Source organism: Pterocles gutturalis, unplaced genomic scaffold (assembly GCF_000699245.1).
Source record: "Pterocles gutturalis isolate BGI_N339 unplaced genomic scaffold, ASM69924v1 scaffold7663, whole genome shotgun sequence".
Lineage (NCBI taxonomy): Eukaryota > Metazoa > Chordata > Aves > Pterocliformes > Pteroclidae > Pterocles > Pterocles gutturalis.
The window spans coordinates 43,841-69,985 of NW_010125507.1; the positions used below are offsets into that span (position 1 = coordinate 43,841).

At 46.7% G+C, this 26,145-nt stretch overlaps 1 protein-coding gene across 1 annotated transcript in view; it reads left to right on the plus strand.

Moving 5' to 3' along the window:
• Positions 1–23,009, plus strand: part of EPS8L2 (EPS8-like 2) — a 35,266-nt gene extending 12,257 nt beyond the window's left edge. Inside the window, exons 2-19 of the mRNA XM_010078590.1 lie at positions 1,748–1,812; positions 4,149–4,310; positions 4,922–5,071; positions 5,196–5,275; positions 5,397–5,536; positions 7,661–7,743; positions 8,237–8,363; positions 8,718–8,806; positions 10,641–10,715; positions 11,749–11,897; positions 12,075–12,201; positions 12,589–12,704; positions 15,898–16,009; positions 17,063–17,170; positions 18,609–18,747; positions 21,181–21,364; positions 22,218–22,350; positions 22,678–23,009. Coding sequence (XP_010076892.1) covers positions 1,748–1,812; positions 4,149–4,310; positions 4,922–5,071; positions 5,196–5,275; positions 5,397–5,536; positions 7,661–7,743; positions 8,237–8,363; positions 8,718–8,806; positions 10,641–10,715; positions 11,749–11,897; positions 12,075–12,201; positions 12,589–12,704; positions 15,898–16,009; positions 17,063–17,170; positions 18,609–18,747; positions 21,181–21,364; positions 22,218–22,350; positions 22,678–22,749 — 2,111 coding nt within the window. The 3' untranslated portion in view covers positions 22,750–23,009. The remainder of the gene's footprint in view (positions 1–1,747; positions 1,813–4,148; positions 4,311–4,921; positions 5,072–5,195; positions 5,276–5,396; positions 5,537–7,660; positions 7,744–8,236; positions 8,364–8,717; positions 8,807–10,640; positions 10,716–11,748; positions 11,898–12,074; positions 12,202–12,588; positions 12,705–15,897; positions 16,010–17,062; positions 17,171–18,608; positions 18,748–21,180; positions 21,365–22,217; positions 22,351–22,677) is intronic.
• Positions 23,010–26,145: the final 3,136 nt, after the last annotated feature.

Consider the following 26,145-nt stretch of genomic DNA (forward strand, 5'->3'; position numbering starts at 1 on the left):
ACAACCGAAAAGGATGTAAACCACTTGCAGTTTCAGAGGACAGCAAAAGGAAAAGTTAAACAAGCCATGGTGTCCCTAGGGAGGAGCTACATCACCAGCTCCTTCGTTAGGCTGATATCCTCCTTCTCAAATTCTCACCTAAAGGAGAGACCAGCCAGAGCCCCGCTCACCTGCAGCCCATCCAGGGGACATCACAGGATGGTCACTGCTGCGGCAGACCCTGCTCCTTCCCAGAGCTCCTGCCACCTCCAGCCCCTGCCAGTTACTGCCCTGCCCTTGCCCTGCTTTACATTCATTTTACTCTCCGCACTTTAGACCAACCTTCAGTTCCCATCTTTTTTACTAAAAAAAAAAAAAAAAAAGTCAGTCTTTTGATTACAAGGAGACCTTCAACTTTTAGGAGTTTCTTGTAAATCTTTAGGGAGTGTTTGTCAATTAAAATGTGACGGGCTACTAAAAATATAAACTAAGGGAAAATTTTGCAAAGTTTTACCTAGGTCTTGCAGCACTTCACCAAAAGAACCTTTTTAAAAATTTTAAATAAATTTGGAAACTGACTGAACGAGGTCCTATGAGGATATTAATTTTCTAGGTGCCAGGCTCTTTAACATGAAATTTGTTAAATGAGACCACATGTTCTGTGTTCAAAGAGAAGGGGAAAGCAAGAGAGAAGCCAACATCTCTGAGGAGGCATTAAAGAGAGCTTTGAAGTAAACCACAAATAAACTAAGATTAATATATCCTTCTTTAAAACACGAAGAGCCCTAACATTTGCTGTGTTATGAAATCCCGCTGGTTGTGACTGTTGCCACAGAGGACAGGCTATTCTAACACAGGCTTTAAGAAGGGTGAAAACAGAAAACTGCCGCTGCATTTTCTAAGCAACCAGAGATCAGAGGATGTCCTCTGCTGGCGAGGATGATGTTTTCACGTTGGATGCTCCCAGATCACTCTGGGCCTGGATAGTTACTCCTCTGCTGTTCAAGCAACGTATTTATAAGGAATCCCTGGAAAAGTACCAATTAAACAGCTGGCAGGGTACATTCTTATAGGATTATATTCAATAACTTCATGAAATTCCAAGCAATTTTTTGCCAATTGCTCTTTACTGCCACTTTCCACAAAGAAGTGATAAAGATTCGTTGCCTCATAAAAATATGTCTAAGAACCGCAGGTTCTGACAGGCTGGCCTTGGTCCCTGCAGCCCTTCCTATCTGTAACTACCGTCCTTCACTGCGCTTTGCCAGGAAACACAAGAAAGGAAACTGAAAGTGTCACAGTAGTGCAGAGGGCTTCTTCTGAAGGACGATTCAAAGGGCTGTTATGTCCAAACTGGTGGGTTGCAGTGGATTTTTTCTTCTTGCCACATGCATGTCATAGTCTTCTGCCAGCCTTCTCAAGCCACTCCTCACCTACGCAGCCCTCTTCCGAGAGCCTCCCTGGTCCTTCGGTGGCTGGGGCTTCCCTTTATGCTAGGTTTAACTTCCTCCACAAATGGTGCTGACCCCCAGGAATCAAACTATCAGCAGCATTAAGGGAACAACTTGAATGTGTACCCTACATGCCTGCTTTGCCAATCCTTGTTTAAAAAATTGATATCATTATGATGTCTTATCATTGCCAACGCTCTGAGTGAAGCTGGAAGCTCAAAGTCTGTAACACCCCATGACAGCTGTAATTCTCAGAATCCGATATAATGATAAACAGCCACTACAATGATGGCTTGTTTTCTTCTCTTTTTTTGCAGAACAAAGGAAAAAATACTCCAACTCCAATATCATTATGCACGAGACTTCACAGTACCACGTACAGGTGAGTGTGCATTGGAACAGTAAGGGGCTGAAAGGCCAGCGTCAGTGATAGATGCTGGCAATGCAAGGTGTTTCGTTTGTCCCAGACCTTCATTAGGCCAAAGAGGAGCTGGGAACCTTCTTACAAACAGCAAGTGTCACTATCCACACCCTGGGAGAGGCAAACAGCAAAGCTGCTTGAAACTTCATATTTATTTTCTGTAAAATACTTGCCTCCGGAGCTTCCCACCCAGCTGGGAAGACCACAATGACTATCATTTTTCAGCTCTCCCTCAGCTGCTGTGTCCTCTCAAGTAATTCAAAAGCCTTCAGCCTCGACAGGCATTAAGCCAAATCCATCTCCCAGTGTCACAGACGTCCACTGAAAAAAGAAGAGCCAGCCTGGCCATCCCAGGCCTGAAAAATACAACACGCCAGTGCAGGCCAGTGGGAGAGAGGTGCCCATCTGAGGCCAGCCGGACCATTCATCACTGAAAACCGGGCAAGGCAAGAAGGGAAAACAGTTTACAAGGTTCATATTTAGCAGATAGGGCCCTCTCTTCTCTGGTGTAAGGTCACAGTCCATTGGAGAGCTGAAGCACACAGTTAGAAATAAAGAAGTCTGTTCAGTTGCTTAAAATGAAATTTAGACTTTTTAGAAAGCTTGTTTGGAAAGAGGCTCTGGTTTCCATCCTGGCTACTATCATCGGTAGCCCTGCCAGCCATCCCCATTGGTGACTCCTACCAAGCAGCAGAGAAGGGACTTTAAACAGTGACACATACATGAATTCTTCATTAATTATGCCATATGCCACCCATTTGTGAGTCTCTACCTTGAACTTTAACCAAGGCAAACATGATTTCAGTGGCAGGCAGTGAGGTAGCCAGAGGTTTCCTCACAAGAGGCATTTTACATCCTTCAAAGCAATCTATGAGCTGATAAAGTTTAATAGCGGATAGAGTCATTGTCCATTCTTACAAAAGCTGCTGTATTTGCATATCCATGTGGATGAAAGGGGGGGAGGTTTAATGAGATAAATCAAAGACAGTAGCAAGATTCTCTCCCTCTCATTTCACCAGTATCTAGAGAAAGTGGAAAAGAAAAAAAATATTCTAATGAGTCCGAGTGAGACAAGTAGCTTTCCCCTCCTTGAAAATTAACTTACTTAACAGTAAACAACAAAGGAATTTATGAAGAGTGTAAACCTGGCAGTTAATATAATAGAACAGATAAGAATGCTCGTCATCAGATATAAACCAATTCACTGCTCGGAAAGCAGAGGGTTTGTCACCTCTGCACAGATAACACTGACTTTGTGAATACCTTTTTGTGCACTATTTTACAGCTACAGTAACATACCTGAGCATGTTTTTCGTATCTGATTGCATGGCTAATCTCAGCTTCCAGCTCAGATACGTGCCAGGAGTTGTACTTAGACAGCGCCTCACCCCACTATGCCTAGACCCCATTATTACCCCATACCTTTGCTTTATGAATGCAGGATTGGCTCTTACATTCTGCAGTGTTTATCCTCTTCTCTGCTCTTTCCAGCCTTTATGAATTATCCAACAACCACCTTAACAACAAACTGGTCACCACAAACCCTCTCCACCCCTAATTCCCATCACTGACCATCACGTTTAAAGACTCAGCCCTTTCTGCCTGTCAGGGCTACCACTGCTTCAAATCCCAGCCTTGCACCTGCATCCACCTTGTCTGGAGCCGATCACAGCAACAGTTCTTGCCTGTGCTTCAACACAGCCCCCCCAGGCTCCGTGCTCCGAGTACACGGATCCTCCTCAGGTCCGCCTGGTCTGTACCAGACCCCAGTGTTCACAGCCTCTCCAAGGTCCCAGCGTGTTTCTGCTGCAGGACAGTGCTGGTTCCCTCCGTTGGTGCTGGAGCAGGGTCAGCTCTTGCTGCCTCTTACTCTGCTTCCCACTTTGCATCTCCCTGGGCTTTTACAGGTTAAAAAGGACTTCCTTCCTTTTCTTGTGTTTTGGAGCCCTTGCTTGCTAGTCTTCAGGGACAAAGACTGTCTTTGTGTGCCATGCTGAACCCTGACCCCTGATACAGCACCACTGTAGCCAAGAGTCAGCAGCAGAAAGAAACTGCTTGAAACCTAAAAGGGTTATGTCTGATCACTGGGAGAAGGCACAAAGACAAGGGATTTCAGGGAGAAAAGACAGGCAAAACTCATCCTGAACTAGACACAACAAAGAGCCTCTTTTCATGCCTGTGTTCTGAAGAGACAAACAATAATTCAAGCCTTTAGAGACAGATACATCACTGATTTACAGTACACACCCCATCAAAGCTTTTTCACCTGTTTTCTCCTCCTTTCCTCCCAACTCCAGCACTTGGCCACATTCGTCATGGACAAGAGCGAGTCCATCGTGACAGTGGATGATGCTATTCGAAAACTCATCTTGCTCAACTCAAAAGAGAAGATCTGGACGCAGGAGATGCTGCTGCAAGTGAACGACAAGTCCATCCGCCTGCTGGACTGCGAGTCGCAGGTACCCGGAGCTCTGTGGAGCTACCCACAGGCGGACGCAAGGGTGTAGCGTGCGCGCCCTTCCCCTTCTGCCTGCTAGTGGCATTCAAACCCAAACAAGGGCGAATCACTACCAAAATCCACTCCTGGGTGTACAGCAGCTGGCTGACTCTAATTTAAAGGGCAATGTGGAATGATTTATTCATGGTTCCAGAGCACAGATACTCCAGGTGAAAGATACCTCAAGCTGTGCTCCAGGTCAACAGCAACACTGCTTTCTGTGGGAGGAACACACACATTCAGGTCTCTGCATAAAGCACAGGCAGAGAGGGAAGGATGGATTACTTGCATTCAAATAACACGCAGATCACCTGGCTGGGAACAGTGCCCCATTCTGACAGGGGATACACGTACGTGCACACAGGGCACCTCACCTGAGGGGAAGGAGCAGACAGATAGTGGGAGAGGGACGGTGCTGCTTTGATTTTAGCAATGAGAAACTAAATATCAGCCCAAGGTCAGCCAAGGAGACAGTGGGAGGGTCAGCCCTTCACAGACCCCCAGGAGTTCATACACAGGACCATTTCCCAGCAGTTCAATAGTTCCCCATTGCTTGACCTCTTTCTCTTCCAGGAGGAGCTGGAGGACTTCCCACTGCCGACAGTCCAGCACTGCCAAACGGTGCTGAATCAGATGCGCTACTCCTCCGTCCTTCTCCTGGTGTGTCAGGATTCAGAGCAGCACAAACCTGACATCCACTTCTTCCACTGCGACGAGGTGGAGGTGAGCAGAGCCCTCCTTACTGGTATGAAGCAGAGAACAAAATATGATCCTAGCTCTCTGCCAGCCCCTCAATCCTTTCCAAAACAAAGCCCTTTAAAACATCCCTTTTTTTTTAATCTTTGAGGCGGAGATGGTTCATGAGGACATAGAAAGTGCCCTGGCAGACCACAAGCATGGGAAGAAGATACGGCCACAGACACTCAAGTAAGTACTGCAGGATACGGTTGGGGGGAGCCACATTTACAGTGATGCATCCGCACACCAGTCTCTCAGAAACAGGGTTGGCAGCCACTGACAGGGTTGTTCTGCACTGTTTCCCTTGCAGAGCAAACCAAGAAAAGATCAAGCAGAGACAATCCATCCTCCCACCACCGCAGGGGCCGGCTCCCATCCCGATCCAGCATGACATGCGCGGCTCAGCAATGAACAGGAACCGGGTGGCACCCCCTTCCCAGCACAATCCAGGTACTGTCAGCACTCAGCAAGCCCGTCCTGGGGCCAGGGGACTCGTTAGCCTGGACAGCCGCCCCCTGAAGTGGGTCAGTACTGCTGGGGCACAGGGAAGCCCCGTGTTTCTTCACCGTGTTACAATCTAACATAGACACATACCAAAGGCACAACATTTTGCTGCATCTCTGGCTGTGCTTTATAAACGGTTAAAAATTAGGCCACAGCAAACATTTGTACTCCCTGGGCTAGCAGCAGGCATCTGCCCCTCAACATCTCAACAAATCAAAGCTCATAAAAAGGCCTTGTAACAACACCTGTATTTTGGGATACCGAAATTCCCAAAAGAGGTGAGAGCCCCTCATAAAGCAGCCATCACATGAAGCTTGGACCAGGCACCGCTGATCCTATAACATACAGACGAGACAGACCTGGTCAGAAAGGCAAATTCCTGGCTCTGCTGACTTCACAGGAGCCGAAATTTCACCCTCAGAAATCAAGCGGTTTGCGTGAATTCTCTTGGAGTTGAGTATGGAAAAGCAGATCTAAATGTGCTTATCTAAAATGTTATTCCAAAACCATGCTGGCTTCAGCCTGGTTGAGCTGGCTTGAAAAAACTTGTATTGGAGAAAGTAATAGAAATAATCTCTTTCTCTGACAAAAGCTCAAACGGACTAAAATGGCAAGCAAACTGTAAGCCTTTCTTGTCACTGCCTATTGTACCACCTTCTATTGGCATTAATTTCTAGGTTCAAGGAAAACACATCATCAGGATAGTATAAGAAACTCTAAACACCAGCTGAGGAGAGAAAACACTCGTTTCCCAGGGATGGGATCCGAAGCCAAGCAGCTGCTCTGGCTTCTTGCACGGAGGAGAGCCTGTTTCAGGCCCAGTTTTGCATAATGAAAATCAGATCTGTATTTCAGAGCTGGGCCGTGTATAAACACCTACATCCTGCTGCACAGCAGTTTTAATGAAATGGGCACCCTGAACTCTGCCCTTCCCGGCATGCTTAGCATAAAGCTTTAAGTCCGTTGCTTACATCAGCAGAGCCGGGCACTTACCCAGGCAGGATTTCTGGGTCTGAGAACACAGAGCCCGGCGCGAAGGCAGATGACAGGAGAAAGCCTTGCATGATGCCTGTTTGGCAAGGTTGCTTCTCCTTTCAAACACACCTTATTGCTTTTTCTACAGAACCTGTCAAAACTAATCACTTCATCCTAACGCTTAAAGATGACGTACAATTTTCACGGTCCCTTGCCAAAACTGCCTCCCCAGTTCTCCCACTTTCTCAATCCTGCTGTCAGACCCCTGCTGTGCTGGCCCTTTCTAGCCCCATTTCACCGAGCTGACGTTATTCTTTTCAAAAGAGGCCACCTGAGCAATTGTTCACATCGAACTATCACCCCCTCACTGAGCGTCTCTTCTGGAAGCTGGGAGGTGCCTGTGGTTTTTTATTATAGGAGGATTTTTTTTTTTAAACACCCATTAAAAACACTTGAGAGACTGCACACAAGTTTACACAAAAACGACAATTTGGGCGCAGGCCTGCCTGAACACCAGCCACACAGAATTCCTGCCATGCTGCTTTCTAGCAAGTGATGGTCACATTCATTTACAGGTCTTATTTGTTCTTTCTCAACTACCATTTAGTCAAACTGGTACCTCTGGGACAAGGAAGGCTCCTGCAGAGAGCTGGAGGTTAGAGGAGAGAGCGGGAGTTAATCTAATCACACCTCACACACATGGGGAGTGCTCTGCAATGCGAGCGCATTAGCGCTGGCCCTTCAGCTCCTCTGCGGGCAAAGTCAGCTCAGATGCATCAAAGGCAAGAGAGCTGGTGACTCACAGGAGCTGGAGACCGGGGCTTGCAGGTCTGTGCCCGTGGCTGACAGCTGGCTGCTCTGAGTCATTCACTGCTTACACTTGAACACAGGCAGCACACAGAGGCTTGGCAGGCAGGTGCTGTGATCTTGGAAGATTTAATTGACAACTTTGATCACCTCCTGCTCTTTGTGATCTCCTGAGGTGCTCTCATAACCCAGAACAAACAACCAAGCTGGGCGTTACCATCCCATGGGTCCCTGCACTTAATGCAGCCTGTTTTCAACCTCAATATTGTTCTCTTCCCGTGTTTGCAGACTATGAACGACGAGGCTCCGGTTCCTCTCATGACCACGAAGAGTCCCGAGCCATCTTAGCACAGAAGATTGAAAAAGAAACGGTTGGTAACAAGAACAGTGCAGGGTCAATAGGCAGAAGGAGAGGGAGAAGCAGCAAGGGGCTCCTCCATGAGCAGACATTTTACGCACAGTCTAGTCATTGTCAAACCAATATCCACAGTTCATAAATATAAAGTGAACAAAAGCAAAGCTCCATCACTGGGTCAGTTACAATCTCCTCTGACCTGAGGTAGCTCTGCTGGCTTCAGGTCTGTCCCTCCCCAGCCCACAGTCCTCTCTTGGGGTTATTTTCCAGATGTCCATCAGCAGGGGTCCCTTGTCACGTTGACAAGTACCACACACAACCAGGCACAGCTCTGTGTTTGTTTGCAAAGTGATGAATTCAGATTCATTTCACGCCTGGACTCCCCATTCCTGTGCATTCTTCCAGGAATGAAGCAGGCACAGAGCGGCATGGTCTGGGATTCGGGCTGCCCAGCTGCGTGCAGGTTGGACTCTCTTTCACCTCGGTTTGTTGCATTTCTGTCCTCACAGCAAATCCTGAACTGCACTCTGGATGACATTGAAGTGTTTGTTGCCAGGCTTCAGAAGGCTGCAGAGGCATTCAAACAGCTCAACCAAAGGAAGAAAGGGAAGAAGAACAAGAAGAAAGGGCCAGCAGGTACAGTGCAACAGCTGGAACAAACGGGGAACACAGGGGCACAGGTGCAGGTTGGGAGGAGACCTCAGCTGACACCCCAGCGAGGCCAGGTTGATGCAGCAGCATGGCTACGGGCCCAACAGCCGCTACACCAGTTTGGAAGGTACCACTGGTCTGTGGGGACCTCCTGTGGAGCACACTGAGCCTAGTGAAGCCTCCAACACAGAGGAAGACTTGGTTTTCTAAAACCCTTGATTTTCAGTAGTTGTAGTTTCAGCACCCTTTCTGCTGTGTCTTCTGCATGCCAGCAAGATGAAACTGTCCTGAAAAGGGTTGTCTGATTACAGTGTTTTTCTCTCCACCTTCTCATAAAAGAGGGTATGCTGACTCTTCGAGCAAGACCCCCAAGTGAGGCTGAGTTCATCGACTGCTTCCAGAAAACCAAACTGGCTTTTAACCTCTTGGTAAGACACAGAGGGTGTTTTCATCCCACGCAGTGATGGGGCTTTTTCCCATATAGCACAGCAGTAAGCATTTAAAGTAAAATTTGAACCAAAAACACTATGAAGGGACAAAAGTGGGAATTCCCAATTCTTCAGAATCTGGAACAAATATTGTGTCAGGCTCGTGCAGGTTTTTTGGGATGAGTTGTTAACCTGAAACTAGAAGTGCAAAGTCCAGGGTGGGACTGAGCAGCCAAGGGCCTTGCAATGCCTGGAGCTCTCCTCACAGTTCTGATGTAAAGCATTTGAGAAGCTGTGAGCTTAGAGAGCCAAGAACTGCCATGCCCACCTTGCTGATAGCTGTGCAAAGGCTTGTACAGAGATCCCCACTCTAGATATCCACTTCTGCTTGTGGCCTTTAGAAGTCTGAGTAGTTTCGTGAGAGCTGTAGTACTTGTTATTCTTACAAAGCATGAAATGGAGGACTGCAAATATTAAAAAAAAAAAGGGAAAAAAGTCTTATCTACTTTAAATCGTTCTTAAATTTAAATAAAGGGGATGAAAAGCAGAAGCATGAATATGTTCCCAGTGCGGTCAGCTCCGCCTAGCGAAGCATGCAAGACCAGGAGGGTAACGAGCCAGAAGGAAATTCTATCAGTTCTGACCAAACTTGCCCAGTGAACACAGTCTAACAAGATCCTTCCGCAGAAGTTACCAGTACAGAAACCACCGAGATTGTAAACAACCTTAACGCAGGACACCAAGCTCCAGCCTTTTCTTTTGGAAGCAAATATGCAGAAATTTGTGCCTCCTCAGGACCAGAACCGAGTCCTGGAGGTGGCAGATCTGGCCAGCAATAGCCCGCTAAGGCTATGCCACACACCCACAGCAGGATGCTGGCTTCCCTGAAGCATCAGCTAAGGATTCCCCAAGCGTAAAGAAATCCCAGCCAGGCTGCTGGCATCCCAGCCCTTTCTGACCGCTGACACAGCCGAGATAAATACAGCAGAGTCAGTGTGGTCAGCCAAACCCTTACTCACAGCAGAGGTCTGTCCTACCCTGGATGCTGCCAAGTGTGCAGCGCAGCCGCAAGCGCCCGCTATGGGCTGGGGATCTGTGGATCTGTGCAAATGCTCTGGCACACCCCAACCTCAGCACCGCTGCTGCTCCCCTCTCAGCAGCCTGGGAGCTAACATGTAGGAAATTCATTCACGTGCCCAAGCCCTCCCTGCACTCAGGCCCCAAACCTTGCTGCCCGCTGCTGCACCACAGTTTAGCCGATTGCTGTGAATGAAATGCAATTATTACAATAAAGTAATCCTCAGTGTTTGCTCCTCCATCCCACCACAGCCCACTCCCAACACCAAGCGTTTCAGGGGCCAGGGCAGTGCTAGGTGCTGCAGGCAAGACCTCAGTGGAGATTTCTCCTCGTCAGCAATTTGCCAAGGGATCCTGGAAAACACTTGTTCCATGGGAACTCGCAGAATTTTCAACTTTGCCAGAGTCAGAAGCAATAGACCTGGCCCTTCGTAAGACCCAAAATAAGCCAAAGTTTTCTGCTTCTGCTCAAAATAGCTTCACCAGAACTGGTTTTAACAGAATAGGTACTCTACCCCTCTTGAAATTCAACACCCTTAGAAATGGACACAAAATAGTAATGATCTGAAACGGATCGATTCCTACTCCCCAGTCACTGTTCTTGCCCAATTTCAAGGGCACTGTGGAAAGTTTCCTCACTTTCCTGGCTGCGTTACTAACTGTAGCAAACACCAGTCAGCAACAATCCCTCCACAGGACATAAAAGAGAAGGCAAAATCAGGTCTGGATTAAGCTGGGTTTCCTTTCTCTTTTTCAGGCCAAACTGAGAAAGCACATCCAGAACCCCAGCGCTTCAGAGTTGGTGCATTTCCTATTTGGGCCGCTGGAACTGGTAAACCCGACTCACAGGTTTCACTGTGAACTCCTTTTCATTTCAATGTCGCTTTTGCACTTACAGGCAGCTACATGATGCAGAAGAGTCGGAAGACTGCTCACAACTGGCTAAAGCTTTCTCAGTAAAGTCCAGAAGCAACACCACCAGTGTTTCTGGCCTCTGATCTGATTTCCAGCTCGAACAAACCCTAGCAAATATGAATCTTTCTACCCCATTAACAAAGTCTTACTGTGAACAAAAGTGTAAGCTGGCTAGGGTTCCCCAGGGGGAATCTGCCTGATCTCACCTTCAAGCAAACATGGCTCAATATTTGCATTGAAAACAGGAAGCAAAAATCCCAACTGGTAAAAGAAGCCAGAAGGGACACAGAAATACCAAATGATTTTCTAGTTTTTAAACTGCCAGCTTGTGATATATGCTGCCTCTAACAATGGCTCATTTTTAGATCAGACTTTGCTTTGGTTCCAATAGAAAAATTCCTGTGTTCCTCTGAACTGAAGATTTAGGTTGATGTTTCTTGAGACAACTGAGCTGATCTAAGGGCTACCTGCTGCCAGCAGGAGTCAGGCCATCCCTTGCCATGAAGGCTTGCCCTCTGGCTTTCATTTTATACCTTGGATAACTTAGGAGCTATATGCCTCATTTGCCTATTTGCTTTTTCTGAATTAAATCTGCCAGTCAAGGACTACCAGGATAATAAGGGGATGCTGAGGGAATACAGCATCCCTTTTATGTAGCAGCAAACCATTGGTTTAGTTCATCTACGTTGTGAAACCTCACCCTTACATACGAAGGGATAGAGGAGAACTTTGGAAGCACAAGTGCAGTGTGAATTAGCCTGGTTTTCGAGGTACTCACTGTGGAGGGTCCATTGGCTTCCTTCGGAGTGGGCAGGCACAGAGACTCCAAAGGATCAGAGCCACTGATTTTTCTCTCTCTGATTTCTGTTCCTTTGTGTGTGTGCTGGTTTGATATTTTGAACATTTCCTGCAAAATCTCTCATCTTTGTGTGTGTTTGTGTTTAATCCAGATTGTCAGTAGCTGTGGTGGCCCTGAGCTTGCCAGGTCTGTCGTCACCCCGCTTCTTTCTAAAGATGCCACAGATTTCCTCAGGGGACACCTGACACCAAAAGAGATAAACCTCTGGGACTCCCTGGGAGAGACATGGACCAGATCCAGGTGAGGACAGAGCTGCCATCGCACCAGGTTCCCCGAGCTCTTGAGAAAGGCAGACAGAACGCTTCATACCCGTGTCAGAGGGTCAAGGATGCCCTGATACCCCTTCTTCTCCCTGATGTGCTTTCAGAGCCATGTTCCTTGTGAATCTCACTGCATATTCCCTGCTTCATGTCCTAGAGCTGAATGGCCCCGAGAAGCAAATATCCCCACCTACATCCCCAAATTCCGCAATGGCTGGGAACCACCTGTGGAAATCTTCCGCGGAGCTCCATGGGAAATAGACATCGGACACTTGCAGGAAGAGGTTAGTCTTGTGCCCCCGATTATCCTCTATTCTTTCCCCTCTCCCTCCTCCTTTTCCAGAGTGAGAGATGGATCTGTGGAGTTTGCTGTGGTGTGTAAAAGGTAGTCAGCTCAAAACTCAGTTGGATCTGGTCACTCCAGTTAAATATGGAAAGAAAATAAGGCCAGGAAAGGGCAGCAATTAACCAGCCTCACCTCCTGATCAACAGGAGATAGGATACTATACCATAGCCGAGCCCCAGGGGTACAGGTTTGCCTGAAGAACATTTCCTTGGTGTGCACCTCACTACGACCACAAGCTTCCAGGCCATGATTCATCCACCACCATCACCCTCCTTTTCTGTGACACAGCTTTTCCCTTTCACCGACTCCATTTCTGCCCTTCCAGCTATCATCAGCCAACGGATATCCCTACCGTAACTCCTCGCTCAAGCGCGGCCAGACCCCTGATCAGACGCAAGCTGTGGATGCCTTTAAACAGAACGTAACTCAGCATGTAAATAGGTAACGTACCAACACCCCCGGGGACAACAGCACCTCTGCTCCCTCCTAGTAACCTCACAAACACCCACTGCCGCACATCGTGGCACCAGGATGGTTTGGCATCCTGGCAGGTAACTCTCTGGCGTTATTAATTCAGACTTGTTAACCAGATGAAGAGAGCTCAAAGATCAGATGAGGGATTATTCACGTAAACACTGTCTGCTTTTTAATCACCAGCAGGTCTACAAGGAAATGGGTTACATATGTTTTCCACCACAAGAGGCAAAAATATTGACTGACTTCATTAGTCAATCAGTAGGTCTTGTTTCATAACATCAGCCCACCAAGGCGATATTAAGGATCACGTGCCCAAGACTGTGCTGCACTTTCATTCTCCATATGCTGAGAGAAGTTAGTGCCTCTCCATCCATCCCAAAGCCACAACAGCTCGCACAGAAGAACCTGCTCATACAAGGAATCTGCACTAAGGCGTGAGCACACACAAGCTTTCCGCTGTTGAAAACAGTAGTGCTGGGAAAGAGCCACCCAACCTTAGCAGCACTGCACGGAAAACATTTAACTGAGGAATTACCAGTTTGTTTTACTGGAGGTGGCAGCTCCTCCCTTTGCTTTTAGACACAACCAAAGGGAAAAACATTTATTAGAGGCTGAATAAAACCAGAATGTGTTTCTGGTCTTGCCCATCTCTCCATCAGCAAACTGACAAGACATTGATTTCAGACTCTTCTTAATGAGATAAATCCAGAAAACCGGGAAAAAAACCCTTCCCTTTCTTCAGAAGTTTTGGAAAGTTCAGTTCCCAACCCAGAACCACCTGGGCTATCCTTCTGCCTTAGGCCCTTTGCCAAGGGAAAGATGGCTCTTTCACAATTTAACCACACGCTCTGCCCCGCTGCTAGTTTTCTGTCACCAGTTACTCAGGGGTATAAAATCTTTATGTAAGTACTTTTGGTTCAAAGTTTAGAGGCTTTTCACCTGCTTGCTTGTTTACATGAGCTTACACCTGTGACATCTTTCTGAGACCTCCGAGTTTCAACAAACTTGCAAATGAATTCTCTGCCATACTCCACTTGGCAGTGATTTGACGCGAAGTTATTAACTCTAAATCTTTAAAGATTCCGTGCGGGCTCACGGAAGAGGAGATGAGGGTCTCTTTTCTCCTGGGATAGGTGTCATACCTTTTAACCTACTTTTCAGACTGTCAACAGCAAGTTTTCGATATGGATAACATTTAAGAAAACAAACAAACAAAAAAAAATCAAAGTTAATGGCACTGAAGCAGATGCTAAAATTGAGAATGAGCTTAGACACCTCCTTCAGTCCAGAGCAGACCTCAGCCAAGTCTGCCCATGTTTGCCAAGATCACAATCCTAGCACAGACATATTTCCTCCTCTACTCATGCTTTTTTCAGGGTAGTTTGAACTAATTTTCTAACCAAGAGGCCCTATATTAACAACAATACCAACGCATCGGTATCATTATTTACACCGGGGCTTTTGGCTGCAGAGAAGCGTTATGAAAGCCCCAAGAAATAACCACCGAAGGTCGCTTGTGTAAAACCTGAGTGCCTGCGAATTACACATTAGCCTCAAACTCCTCCAGTGTCACTTCTTTCCTCATGACTCATTTACCTTCTGGAATGCTACAAAATAAGTAATTTCTACCTCACTTAGGCTTTCCTCCCCCTCCCTGCCTTCAGGGCAGCGCTGGGCAAGGCCACCGCTCCCTTGCTTTACTGGTGGATTCAATCTGTCCCAGAGTCAGCTCCAAGCTCTCCCCCACTGCAGATTTACAACTTTACATTGCACACAGCTGTAAGCAGACCAAGAGTTGTCCCAAATCAAGAGAGACAACGCTACAGCTATAGGCACAATATCAAACCACTGAACCAGTGGTTTCCATCTTTTTCAGGCCACCAAAAGTTATCTAAGGAAAATAGTAAAATTAAATGAAACTAAGCATAACGGACTTGCTTTTCAAAGTCAGGTTTTACAGATGCCTCAGAGGCAATCTGCAGAGTTTCCAATCAAACCCAAGAACTTGGCAATGGAAAAACATCAGGCTAAACCCCAGAGTTGCTCGCAGTGCTGGAAGCACTGGTTCCACTGAGTTACAGAACAGAGAACCCAACCCCCTGCTGGGATACCCACTGTGACTGGGGCACCCGGGAGCCTCCTGCACCAGGCAGCTACGCAGGTTGCGAGTTAGAAGCAGAAAGATCCGTAGATGCATTAAAGCAGTTTCCACCTGCCCATACACAACAAGGCAAGACAGTTTTTCCATACCACAAACATTTTTGGAATTAACAAATAACACTACATCCATCCTAACTAGAGGAGAAAAAGATGAAATCTGCAAAATTTTCCTAAGTCAGGCAAAAAAAAAAAAAAAACTATGAAAAAATAAAACATTTCAGTTTGAGTCAAAGGAAATCTTTCATTGCACTTTTTCCACCGTTTTTTTACAATCTACTGTGCTTATTTTGTCTCTCTCTCCAAATGAAAAGTCAGTTCAACACTGAAAGCCATATATTCTTCTGTCAGAAATTCCCAATCAAAATAAACACATTCATTTCCCCAAAAAATGTATCTTAGAATAGAAACACTCAAACTCACTTTTCCTGGGAACCTGCAGAATTCTGTTTCGGTAGCTCAGCATTCATCACCTGATAAAAAAACAACAGATTTCCAGTTAGTTTGACCTACACCCATTTTCAGTGCCCCTTCCCCAGCGCAGGTGCCTGCCTCTCCCCTGCTCTGCCATACGAGGCAGCTGTTTCCACTTCTCAGGATATGAGGGTTTCACACTTATTTTTCAGCGGAGGTGCCATCAGAGCATTTTGCTTGAGCTTTGTCAGTCTCCCCAGCCCTTGCTGCAGCAAAGCAGCACCTGACAGGGGAAGAAGTCTTTCCTTCCACCCCGAGAGCACCAGCCTCCCAGTCCCCCAGTAAGGCCACTAACCAAACAGCCCTACAGCTTTTTTTCTTTTCTGTTCTTTTTTCCTAAACACAGAGTGTGAAAATCTTCCTCAAAATAGAGTAGTAAAGAGGCACTGCCCTCCTAACACAGACACAATTGCCTCTCTGCCTGCACTGGCACACAGCCTTCCCCCCTCCTCTTTCACCAGTGAACCTGTATTGCCCCAGTTATTAGATGGGATTCCATTAAAACTCCAATCTTTTTCTCATGCAGGAATTTTGAGGCACAGGGAATGGCTCCACCGAAGAGATATGCCAAAATCCGCTACGATTTCACCGCGCGAAATGCCAATGAACTCTCAGTGCTTAAGGATGAAATCCTGGAGGTATGTGAACATGCTGGGGAAAAGGTGTGCCCTCCTCCCCTTCCCAGAACAGGAGAGAGACCGCGGGATACTGGCAAGCGCCAGCTCATGATGTTTTCTGAGCAGTAGCAAGAAGCTTTGCTCAAATCTAAAGCTTTACATCTGAGCTGGAGCAGGCTGCCTGTATGCATTGAGTCATTTGCTCAGCTGAAACTCATCAGTCACACCTTAATTAGCAATGAGGAGGAAGGAAAACAACTCACTGTACTACACTGCTCACCCACTTGCTGGGCATATGTTCATTATTACGACTCCCCCCGCAAAGGAAATATTTTCTCTGAAAACATCCTTTCTCATTACCTTTCTCTTAACACAACACGGTTGGCAGCTGGAGAACATAAGACATGGTTTGGTCAACACACTAACTGTAACAGATCTGTGACCCGAGAAAAAGACTTTTGTTCAAAAATGTAGCTAGAATGAGAAACGTGTGTAAGTCTTGCCAGGAAAGCTCATCCATTCTGGGAAGATTACTTTTTAAAAAACTAAATGAAAAATGACAGTTCTGGGTAAAAACAAGCCTGCAGAAAGGAGCAGGGGCAGGTGCAATAGGAAGTATCTCAGCAACAGGCAATCTCCTTGCCACAGCAGGGTTACAATGCGATTATGTTATGTGTTATGATGCAACATGTGATCAAGTTCTATGATAACACTCCAACATTTTTGGCAGGAGTCACTCAATTTATTTTTTTTTAATGCAAAAAGACAACATAGTCACTGACAAAAAAATAATGGAGAAACAGGCAGATAAATGAGAAACTATGAGTTCTTGAGCACCCCAGGTCTGTTTCCCCCAGAGATGCTCTCCTGTTCATCACTAGGATACGTTCTGGTGCTTTTCAGGAAAGGTTTCAGTCCTGAGTTGCAAGTTAGTGCAATAGGTCTGTTTGCCAGCTCCTGACCTCAGTGATATTATTCTGACAACTTCACATGGTTTATTTCTGCTATATGCCATTTATGTATGCCAGAAATCTGATGTTCTCACTAGCAAATTTATTTTTTTCTGTCTCTCAGGTGTTGGAAGATAATAAGCAGTGGTGGAAATTGCTCAACCGGAGCGGGCAGGCTGGTTACGTCCCTTATAACATCCTGGATGTGGTGAAACTGGAAGAGCTCGAACAGGTCTGTAGTCAGATGACATTTACCTGCTGGCCAGCTGCAGGGCATAACCAGCCTCTGAGGATGATCTTGTAATTAGACCTCCCTGGGTTTCTTAGGATGCTGTGCACAAGCTGACATAAACCCTCCCAAGCAGACAAACCAGGATCCTGGAAATTCACAAGTCTCCAATGATAAAACTCTCACATTTTGCCACCGTTTACCTTCCCCCTCCCCAAACAAGGCCTGTCCTTCCCATCCGTGCAGCAGCCTCCTGCTCTCCTCCTGCTCCAAGATGCCAAGCGCACTGCCTGCTGCCAGCAGGGTTCCAGGACAGGCAAAGGCTGAGTCCTGTGTGACAGGCAGCAGCCTGCTATGAAGCGAGACCCCAGCTCGATGACTTGTCACCCCAACAGAAAAGCTCTCACGTTGAGGTGTCACCCAACAGCTGCTGGCTACAGTAGCTTGAAAAAGTTCCACCTTTTGCCAGTGCCTTCCCCGCCAAACCCACGTACTTCTCAGCCTATGGTTTGCCACCTCCCCTGTTGTGAAACCCTGCTGTTCTCAGGGCTGGGCTGTGGAGACGATGAAAGAGCTAATGCAAATGTAAAAGCAAATTTTGCCACCAAAATGCTGAGGTTTTTGTTGGGGGTTATGTAAAAGACAGACAGTTCCCTCATGCAGTTCAGTTCAGCAGCAGGAGCGGAGGCAGATGGAAATACCATCTAAGTGAGCAGTGAGTGAGTATTGCTCTCACGTACCTTGCATTGCAAAGGTGGAGACTGGCGAGATGCTGGAATGTGGAGCTGGAGAGCTCTAAATGCCCTACGGAAGCATGGAATCGCCTTCCTGGTTTGGTATGTCACAGCTTGGGCAAAGCATAAAGTGCCCCAGCAGGCCTCTGGACAGAAGCCCTGTTAGTTTAATCAAGAAAATGTCAAAAGACTCTTTCCAGACTGCTCCAGGCACTTGGCAGTGCTCCCACTCAACATCCAGTTACTAGAGCAGTGATGCTTTAGCTTCAAATAGGATTTCTGTTTGTTTTCTTTTCATATAAAAACCCTTTTGCTTCCCTGGCTCTCCATCTCCAAGGAAGCCCTCTGAGCAGTAATTTCTGCATAGCAAGAGGTCCAAGTCATGCACGGGAGAGCGGTCATCTACAGCAGCAGTAACCAAGCATAGAAGAGGACTGTGTGACAAGTGTGACGTGTTCTCCAAGGGTGTAAATGCCTTCACACAGTCTTTGGCCTTTGGGTTCTGTTCATTCCCATGAAACCCCAGAAATTAACTTCTTCCATGCAGCTGCACCTGAGGTCTCATCAGCCTCAGCTGAGCGGCCCCAGATCAGGACAGGGCAATTTGTCCCTCCATTTGCTATCGTGGGCAGGAGGCAAAAAGTTTAAGAAAATGAAGAACAGCAAAAAAATTCTTACATTTATTTTTTTTCTTTCTTATCACCTAGAACCAGAGGTACAAAGGAGATCTCAGCCCCAGGGGATATGGACCCTCCAGCCCCAGTCACAAGCTACCTGCCAGCTACGCTGGGGATAAATGGGGAAGTGAAATGTTATCGCGCAACTCTCCCCAGGACGCCAAAGAACGTATGTGTCCCAAGCCGCGCTCCCAGCGTCAGGGCACTTTTATACCACACGTAGCAGCCTCAGGCAGCCAGAGAGCATGGCACCATGGCTCTGCATCGCAGGATTTAATTGAAAAGTTTCTGTGAGCATGTGCTTTTGCTTGCCCTCTGTGCCGGTGGCTTGCTTGCTTTCTTTACTTTCACCACAATGCTCTGTGTCTTATTTTTGGCTGCTGTGTGCATGTAACCAGACCTACTCGAGTGTGTGTTCCCTCTCATATGGCTCTGCACAGGGAGCAGCTGCACCTTTCAGCGATAAGCCATAGAGCAGCAGTGGTTTTGGAGGAGCTGTGCAGAGGAGATTCCAGGTAGTACCCGCAGCCAACACAGCAGCCCTGAGGAGCTCACTGACTCAGGTCACAGGCTCTCAGGCAGCCCAGTACACGGAGGGCAAGAAGGTGATCACCCTGACCCTCCTTCCAGCTTGACCACCTTCCTCCCAAGGAGAGTTTCCTTTCCCCTCCAACCACCCACATTCAGGGCAATCCCTTTCTCTCGTTGCCTTTGCTCTTGCTCCTGGCACACATGCAGTGCCCGCCCGGCCTGTTCCTTCAAGCGGTTTCAGAGAAACCGCAGCCAGCAGATCTGCCAAACATGCGGCTCACATTGCTCCCTCACCCTGCGTGTGCCACGTGGGGTCACAGAACATGAGAAAGACCAGGAGCCCCGCTCACCTCACTCCCGTATCGCACCCAGCACACACCTGTAGCAAGCTCCCAAAGGCCAAAACCAGGGTTCATCCCCTGGTCAGCTACCGGGGACTCCTGGAAGCAGGAGCCCTTTTGGAATGATGGAAAGCCCCATAATACAAACACCACGGACATGTATCTATTAATACCACTGTTCTCCACATTCTTCAGGAGTTTCATGGAAAAAGTGATACTGGATGATGTGTCACTAGAGTTTTATGAGTGTGCCGCTCACTCCCAGTTCATGCTTCCTGCCACTGGTATTCAGCTGCACAGCAAAAGCTGGAGCTCTGAGGACTGGGATCAATTACTCACAAGAAGTAGCAGTGAGGACTGAAAAGTGGAGGGAGCAGGGCTACAGCTCAAAACCGAGACTCTGATTGTAGGTACTCACAGAACTGGCCTTCCACATCAGGCAACAGCAAAGAGGCAATGGGAAGAAAATAATGGCAACACAGGGGCACAGAAAAATGGGAACCTTGTTCTCAGAAACACAGTCAGGTCTGCCTGACCTCTGCTGTCTCGTGGGGTCTAGGTTTTTTCCCCTCCCTGCTGCTAAGGCTGCAGGGCAATCTCCTTATTTCAATAGCTCAAAGGGAACTAAGTAACTCAAAAACAGGAAGATGACAAACTAAAGCAAAAACACAACAGCAACACCAGACATCAGGGAAAAGGGACCCTGCCCCTTGCCACCACTCGACAGCACCGGTGGAAGCAAAGACACTGCTGGGTCAGGTTTTACACCCTTGAGGAAACCTCTGCTAGTCAGTGTTGCAGGGTTTAATGTCCTTGGAAAGAGGTGTGTGTGATGATCAGGATAGGTTAACAACACAAGAAACAAGACTGATCCCAATATAAATTTATATAAAAAATAGGCAAAATATAGGTCCTTACCAGCACCTGCTGCAGACACCAGTGATCTTATCAAAATGTTCTATTATTTCATCAACTATGACACACTTTTCCCCCCAATAAGTGTTTCTGAACAAGCATTTTCCAGGCAGATTGATGGGTAGTTTTGCTCCTGCTGGCTAAAAGCAAGTGCCTCTCCAGGTGTGAGCTCTCCTTTTTCAGACCAGACCAATCTCCACTCAGTTAAACACGGACCAGGCAATATATCCCTATTGCATGAGACAGCTCAGAGTCTGCTGGCACACACCATGACAAAGAACAGACTTCTCTTTAGAAATTATACACCTATATCAACGCTGGTCAACATCAGAACCAGAGATTTCAAAAGCTGTGAGGTTTCAAAAAGCTGAAGGAAGTTAAGAGTGTTGGCTTGGGAGGAAAGGGGGGGATCTAGGTGTCCTGCTCCGGCAGGGGGATTGGACTAGATGATCTTTCGAGGTCCCTTCCAATCTCTAACATTCTGTGATTCTGTGATTCTGTGATTCCCTCAGCCTGCTCCAGCAGCCTGCCAGCCTCCAGCATGGGGGTGGTCTCCTTCATACATTTGTTCCTGATGAAGTTTGAAGGTCAAAATGTTATTTCTCAACCTATTGCTCTAACAAAGCACTTAAGCTTGTTCTTTAGAACTAAAATACAAAAGTAAGCACTTTCCTTTGGTGTATTTACAGAGTTAATAAAAATGCTGAGCCACATTCTAACCTTCCTTACAATTTCCCCACAAACACATTAATAGGATTTGTGATGGAAGACTTGATTTCATTCCCTTCTCTCTACCTTGTGCCTTGTTTCCCCAGAACTTATTCATCAAATGGATGAGCTGAATGATGAGCTGCTAAAGAAGATCACAAATAATAAAATTCAGCCTCCCCAGAGGAATTTCAAAGTGGAAAAGCCTCAGCAAGTTTTTGTACCCCTCACCTTCGAATCCAGCACTGAAGAAGTCAAAGCTTGGCTGGAGGCAAAGTCATTCAGCAAAGAGTAAGATTTGCTTTAATACCAGATGAAATTCTGGTCCTTCATTTAAAAAGGAGTGGGGGAGGCAGCTTGCAACATTTTAACCAGATTATAAATCACTTGTATTTACTTACAGAGCCTGTGTTGCAAATTTTATTTCAACCATATTAAATCCAGGCTACATAACCAGCATATTCAGAGCCCAAACCTACTCCCTTTCTTATACCCGATCCAATGAACCTTGTCTTACAGTGCAGCGAAAGACCTAATGAGTAGGTGCAAATAAAGGAATAGTCTTGTTAATCCACACAGCTCACAGCCAAATGCTGCACCGCGTCCTATTGCTGGGGCTTGTCTGGCCCCAGTTCACCAGTTCAGTGTGCTGGACTTAGAGGAAAATAACTAATTAACTAACTACACCCTTGGCCTGAAATGCAAATTCCAGGTGACAGCCCGCCTCTGGGGAAGCTGTCCTAAAGCATCTCTGAGGAAGAACCAAACCCTCAGCTGGGACTGGCAAATCTTCCCAGCCAGCAGGGAAGGATCAAAAAGCTACACATGGTCAAGGGTTACGAGTTACAACTCTGCACAGTGAGCTAAGAGGAGCTTCAGGATTGCTCACCAAATGAGATGCAACTGGAGTGAAATCACTGCAGTACCCACGGGGCTGGGTACACAGCGGCTGATGCTGGCTTCACCCGCTCCTGCTGTCATCCCCACCAAGAGCTTGGGTTACCCGGGAGCTGTCACCTTCGCACAGCCCTGGTGCAGGAGCTGCACTCTGCTGCTCCTACTCCTTTTATCTCTGATTCCTCACTTTTGGCAAGAGGCCACATATAGTAAACAATTATCATCTCCTCGCTTTGTGTCTTCCCAGGACAGTGGAACACCTTGGCATCCTTACTGGAGCTCAGCTCTTCTCCCTCAACAGAGAGGAGCTGAAGAAAGTGTGTGGTGATGAGGGAAACAGAGTATACAGTAAAATCACAGTGGAGAAAAACCAACTGGAGGTAAGCAGCTTTGTGGACAACTCCTAACGTGAATGGGCTCCTGGACCAGCAGCATCAGATACCCCATTCAACAGACATTTTAAGAAACAAATTAAAAAAAAAAGAACCCCCAAAAACCACATCACCTAAAAATGCTGAGAAGCCTTTTAAGGAAAAGGCCCCAAATCTGTAAGGCAGATCACCCTGTCTCCACTAATGAATCTGCCTTCTTACCAGCATCACTCGTCCCTTTGAAACTAGCTCTACTCTTACAGCATCAGTTAAATACTGTAATTTAACTGCAGCTTGAACTTAAAATTCAAACCTCTTCTTTTGTTTCCACTCTAGAAAAGCAGAGGGGAGTCAGAGCTCCAAGAAATCATGAAGCGTCGCCAGGAAAGGATTGATTCTGCTAATTAAAATCTGTCTGCTTTATTTCACCTATTAGTCATAGTAGTGCAGAAAAAGGGAATGAAAGCAATGATCCCCAGCCCAGCCCAGTGACAGCAGTGCTCCACGCTTTGTGGTGTAATTGCCATCAAAGTGACAATTTCTTGAACACTGTTGATAAGGGTAGACAATATGATCATGTCCCATTGGGGAAGGTGTTTTAATATTGCATGAAGTATTTTTTTTTATAACTATATATTTTATACTGAAATTTTATGTGCATGCAGTCAGAGCAGATCTGAATTCACACGTGTCTGAATGTATGGCAATGGCTGGATTCAAGCAAAAAAGACCCCATGAAGCTTTTCTCAAAGGGCTGTACCTGCTCCCAACCCCTTTGCCAGTGTGGCTTGGGAAGAGAGGGCTTGGCACACAGCACAGAACAAGCCAGCACAAACATTTAGAGTCTGCACCACTGAAGAAGTATTTTCCCCCGCTTTTCATTTCCTTCTCAGGCCCCTAGCAGAGGCCCTGTGACAATTCACTGCCCCTCTTCTGTCCCCCCATGCCCCCTCTTTGGACAAGGCTAGCATCACAACACACATCACCTAAGACTGGCTGCTTCCTTAACTAGTACCAGTTAGTGCTGTCTGACCAGTGGCAACGGGCTTTCATTGCATAACAACCAGCAGGATCCAAGTGACAACTGACGCAATTGAAAGCTCAGCCTGATCATCCCTGCTTACGCAGAGGCTGGGGCTCTGGGCAGCTGCGCAGCGCTTCACCTCGGCACTCATCCTGCATCGGAAAGCTGCAGCGTTGCCAGAGCCAGGCCTCAATCAAGGAGACGATAAGCCCCTACCGTTTGCTCCCAACCCAGTCACACCCAAAGCCCTTCCCAAGGTGTTCAACAGTCACGTTTTCATTGCAAAGAGAAATCTGAAATGCTTCTGAAATATCTAAGAAACAAAAGCACACTTGGAAAGGCTGGTTTAATACAAAATAAATGGCCACAAGAAAAAAAAAGCTAACTTAGTAGAGGCTGTTGTTCCTCAATTCCTGTTTATCTTAACACCGTTATGTGCATATGTATATATCTACCTAGTGAAACACCTCCTAATTCTTACGATCTATAAAGAGGGATGAGGAAAAAATCACTTTCCCTAGAGACATAATGAAGTGATTATGCATCAATACTTTACTCAAAGTTTTAAAAGCTCAAGCAAGCATATAGCAGATTTCCTGTCCACAGCAAGTTTGGCACACGCTGCGTTTATATTTTACTAACAGACAAACTTGCCAGGAATGCAGTAAAGCAAAGACATCTGCAGGAACTGCTCACAGCGCGGGAAGACGCTTCCTTTCTCTCTCATCACACACCTTAACTTCGGCTGGATGGGAATTCAGGCCCAGACCCCACAAAGACTGACACATGTGCTTTCCTTTCATGCTGTGAATGGTTCCACCTCCTTTAGAGGTTAAACATGGGCCTGAGCCTTTGCACACTTTGGGCCTGGCCTTGCACACGTAAGGGAAAAAGCTGTACAGCTGTGAAGCAGTGGCTGGGGAACACGTGTCTACATCTGAGAATACTGATGCACCTCTCAATTCTGGCTTTGTTCTTCCAAAAATGTTTCTAATGGATGATACATTTTCTTAATCTTGAAATAGGATATTGTTAGCACCGGAAGAATTAGGGTGCAGGCAGGGAACTTATGGAGGAGGATTATGTTTTTAGTCACAACCCTGCCGGCTGGCCACAGCAGCTGGAATTTGCAATGGGCACTCACCTTGTCAGGGAGGGATGAAGAGGACAATCCTCCTGAGAAGCCCTGGCTCTGGATTAGGGTGGAGATGGGAAGCAGGTGTGAACACTGGCAAACCATTGGTGTTGCAAGCACAGGAGGCTAAACCATTTCTAAAATGGGAAAAAAAAAAAAAAAAAAAAAAAAAAAAGAGGGTGAGTGAGCAAATACATCACTGTTCTTGTCTTTAGGTATAAAGGAAAACAAACCACACAGAATTATAGCTACTTGGGATTATAATGGAAGTGTACATGACAGTTCTGTAAAGCCAGGAGCCATAGGAGCATTTCCTAAAATAAATATATCAGTAAACCTTATTGCAGGAGTCACTTTTTAAAGTTTCCATATGACTCAGCTGTGCACCTATTTGTGCTGCCTGCAGATAATGCTATAATGTACTGTACATTAATGTAATTGAACAAAGGAAAAAAATGATATAACCATGCACTGTATAAGATTTATTAAAATAGTTAAGTTATACTTATAACTCCATCTCTGTCTCTTTCACTTGGATATAAATTAAAGCAACAGGACACCAGAACAGTTGCTAAGGGCTGGCTTGTCATAATGACTTGTCACTGTGAGTCTGCTACGATACACAGCAGAGTATCTGAAACCACATGTTCCCGTTTGTTTCTGGGGAACTACCATTTAAAAGGAAGGATGTTATGGCCTTGATAATAATTCATGTCTAAAAAAGGGTAGGTGAAAATCCCACATATGGTAGCAAGCAAACGATGGGAAAGCTACCAGCTGAATCCAAAATACCCCCTGCCACCTCAAAGAACAAATTTCTTGTACCTCTAGAACATGCAACTGAGGCAACATGCCAGCACTTACACACCCAGATACCGGCCAAGACTACATTGTGCGCAGACAAGGTAAGAACTCCCAACCCTGCTCAATGCCAGCTAATGCAGGGCCGAGAGCAAAGAGCAGTGAAGGGATATACAAGGGTGGCACTTTTATTCCTTGGCAAAGGACTCTGGAGACAATGAGAACACATTTCCTACCAGTCATGGAACTCAAACAGGACTTAAACCTCATGCCTCTTTCCATTATCTTCTCTTTGGGTTGGACAAAGGATGATAAGGTTGTACAAAAGCTTGTTTTTATATTAGGAGGGGAAATTACTGTCACAGCTTCCACAATTGAAATAATACAAGACGAGGGGAACAGCATGATCCAAAGAGCCTCTGTTTAAAGGCCAAGTGGCAGATTCTGCGACATCTCCAGCCAAGTCCCATTCCCTGTTTCAGAAGCACAATCACATTAACAGAATCACCTTCTTTAGAGCTTAAACAAAGTTTAAGTGAATGAACAGTCACAGCTGCCCAAGAACACGTGCCTTGCTGGGCTGGGGACTCTCCTGTATGGCAGCACAGGCCGGAGCCCGGGCTGACAAGCTGCTGCTGAGCCTTGCCATGACAGCAAGGGAAGAAAGGCACGGCTCGGCTCCTGCAACGGCTCAACACAGACGCGCATGGCTGCGAGTCTTTCCTCAAAGCTGCTAACCGGGGCGAACGCCTCACGCCCACCAACCCTCCTGCCGCCATCTTGTGTCACCAGCAGAGCCCCGGTCGGGGGAAGGCCCCCAAGAGGTACGGATGTCTGAGGGGAG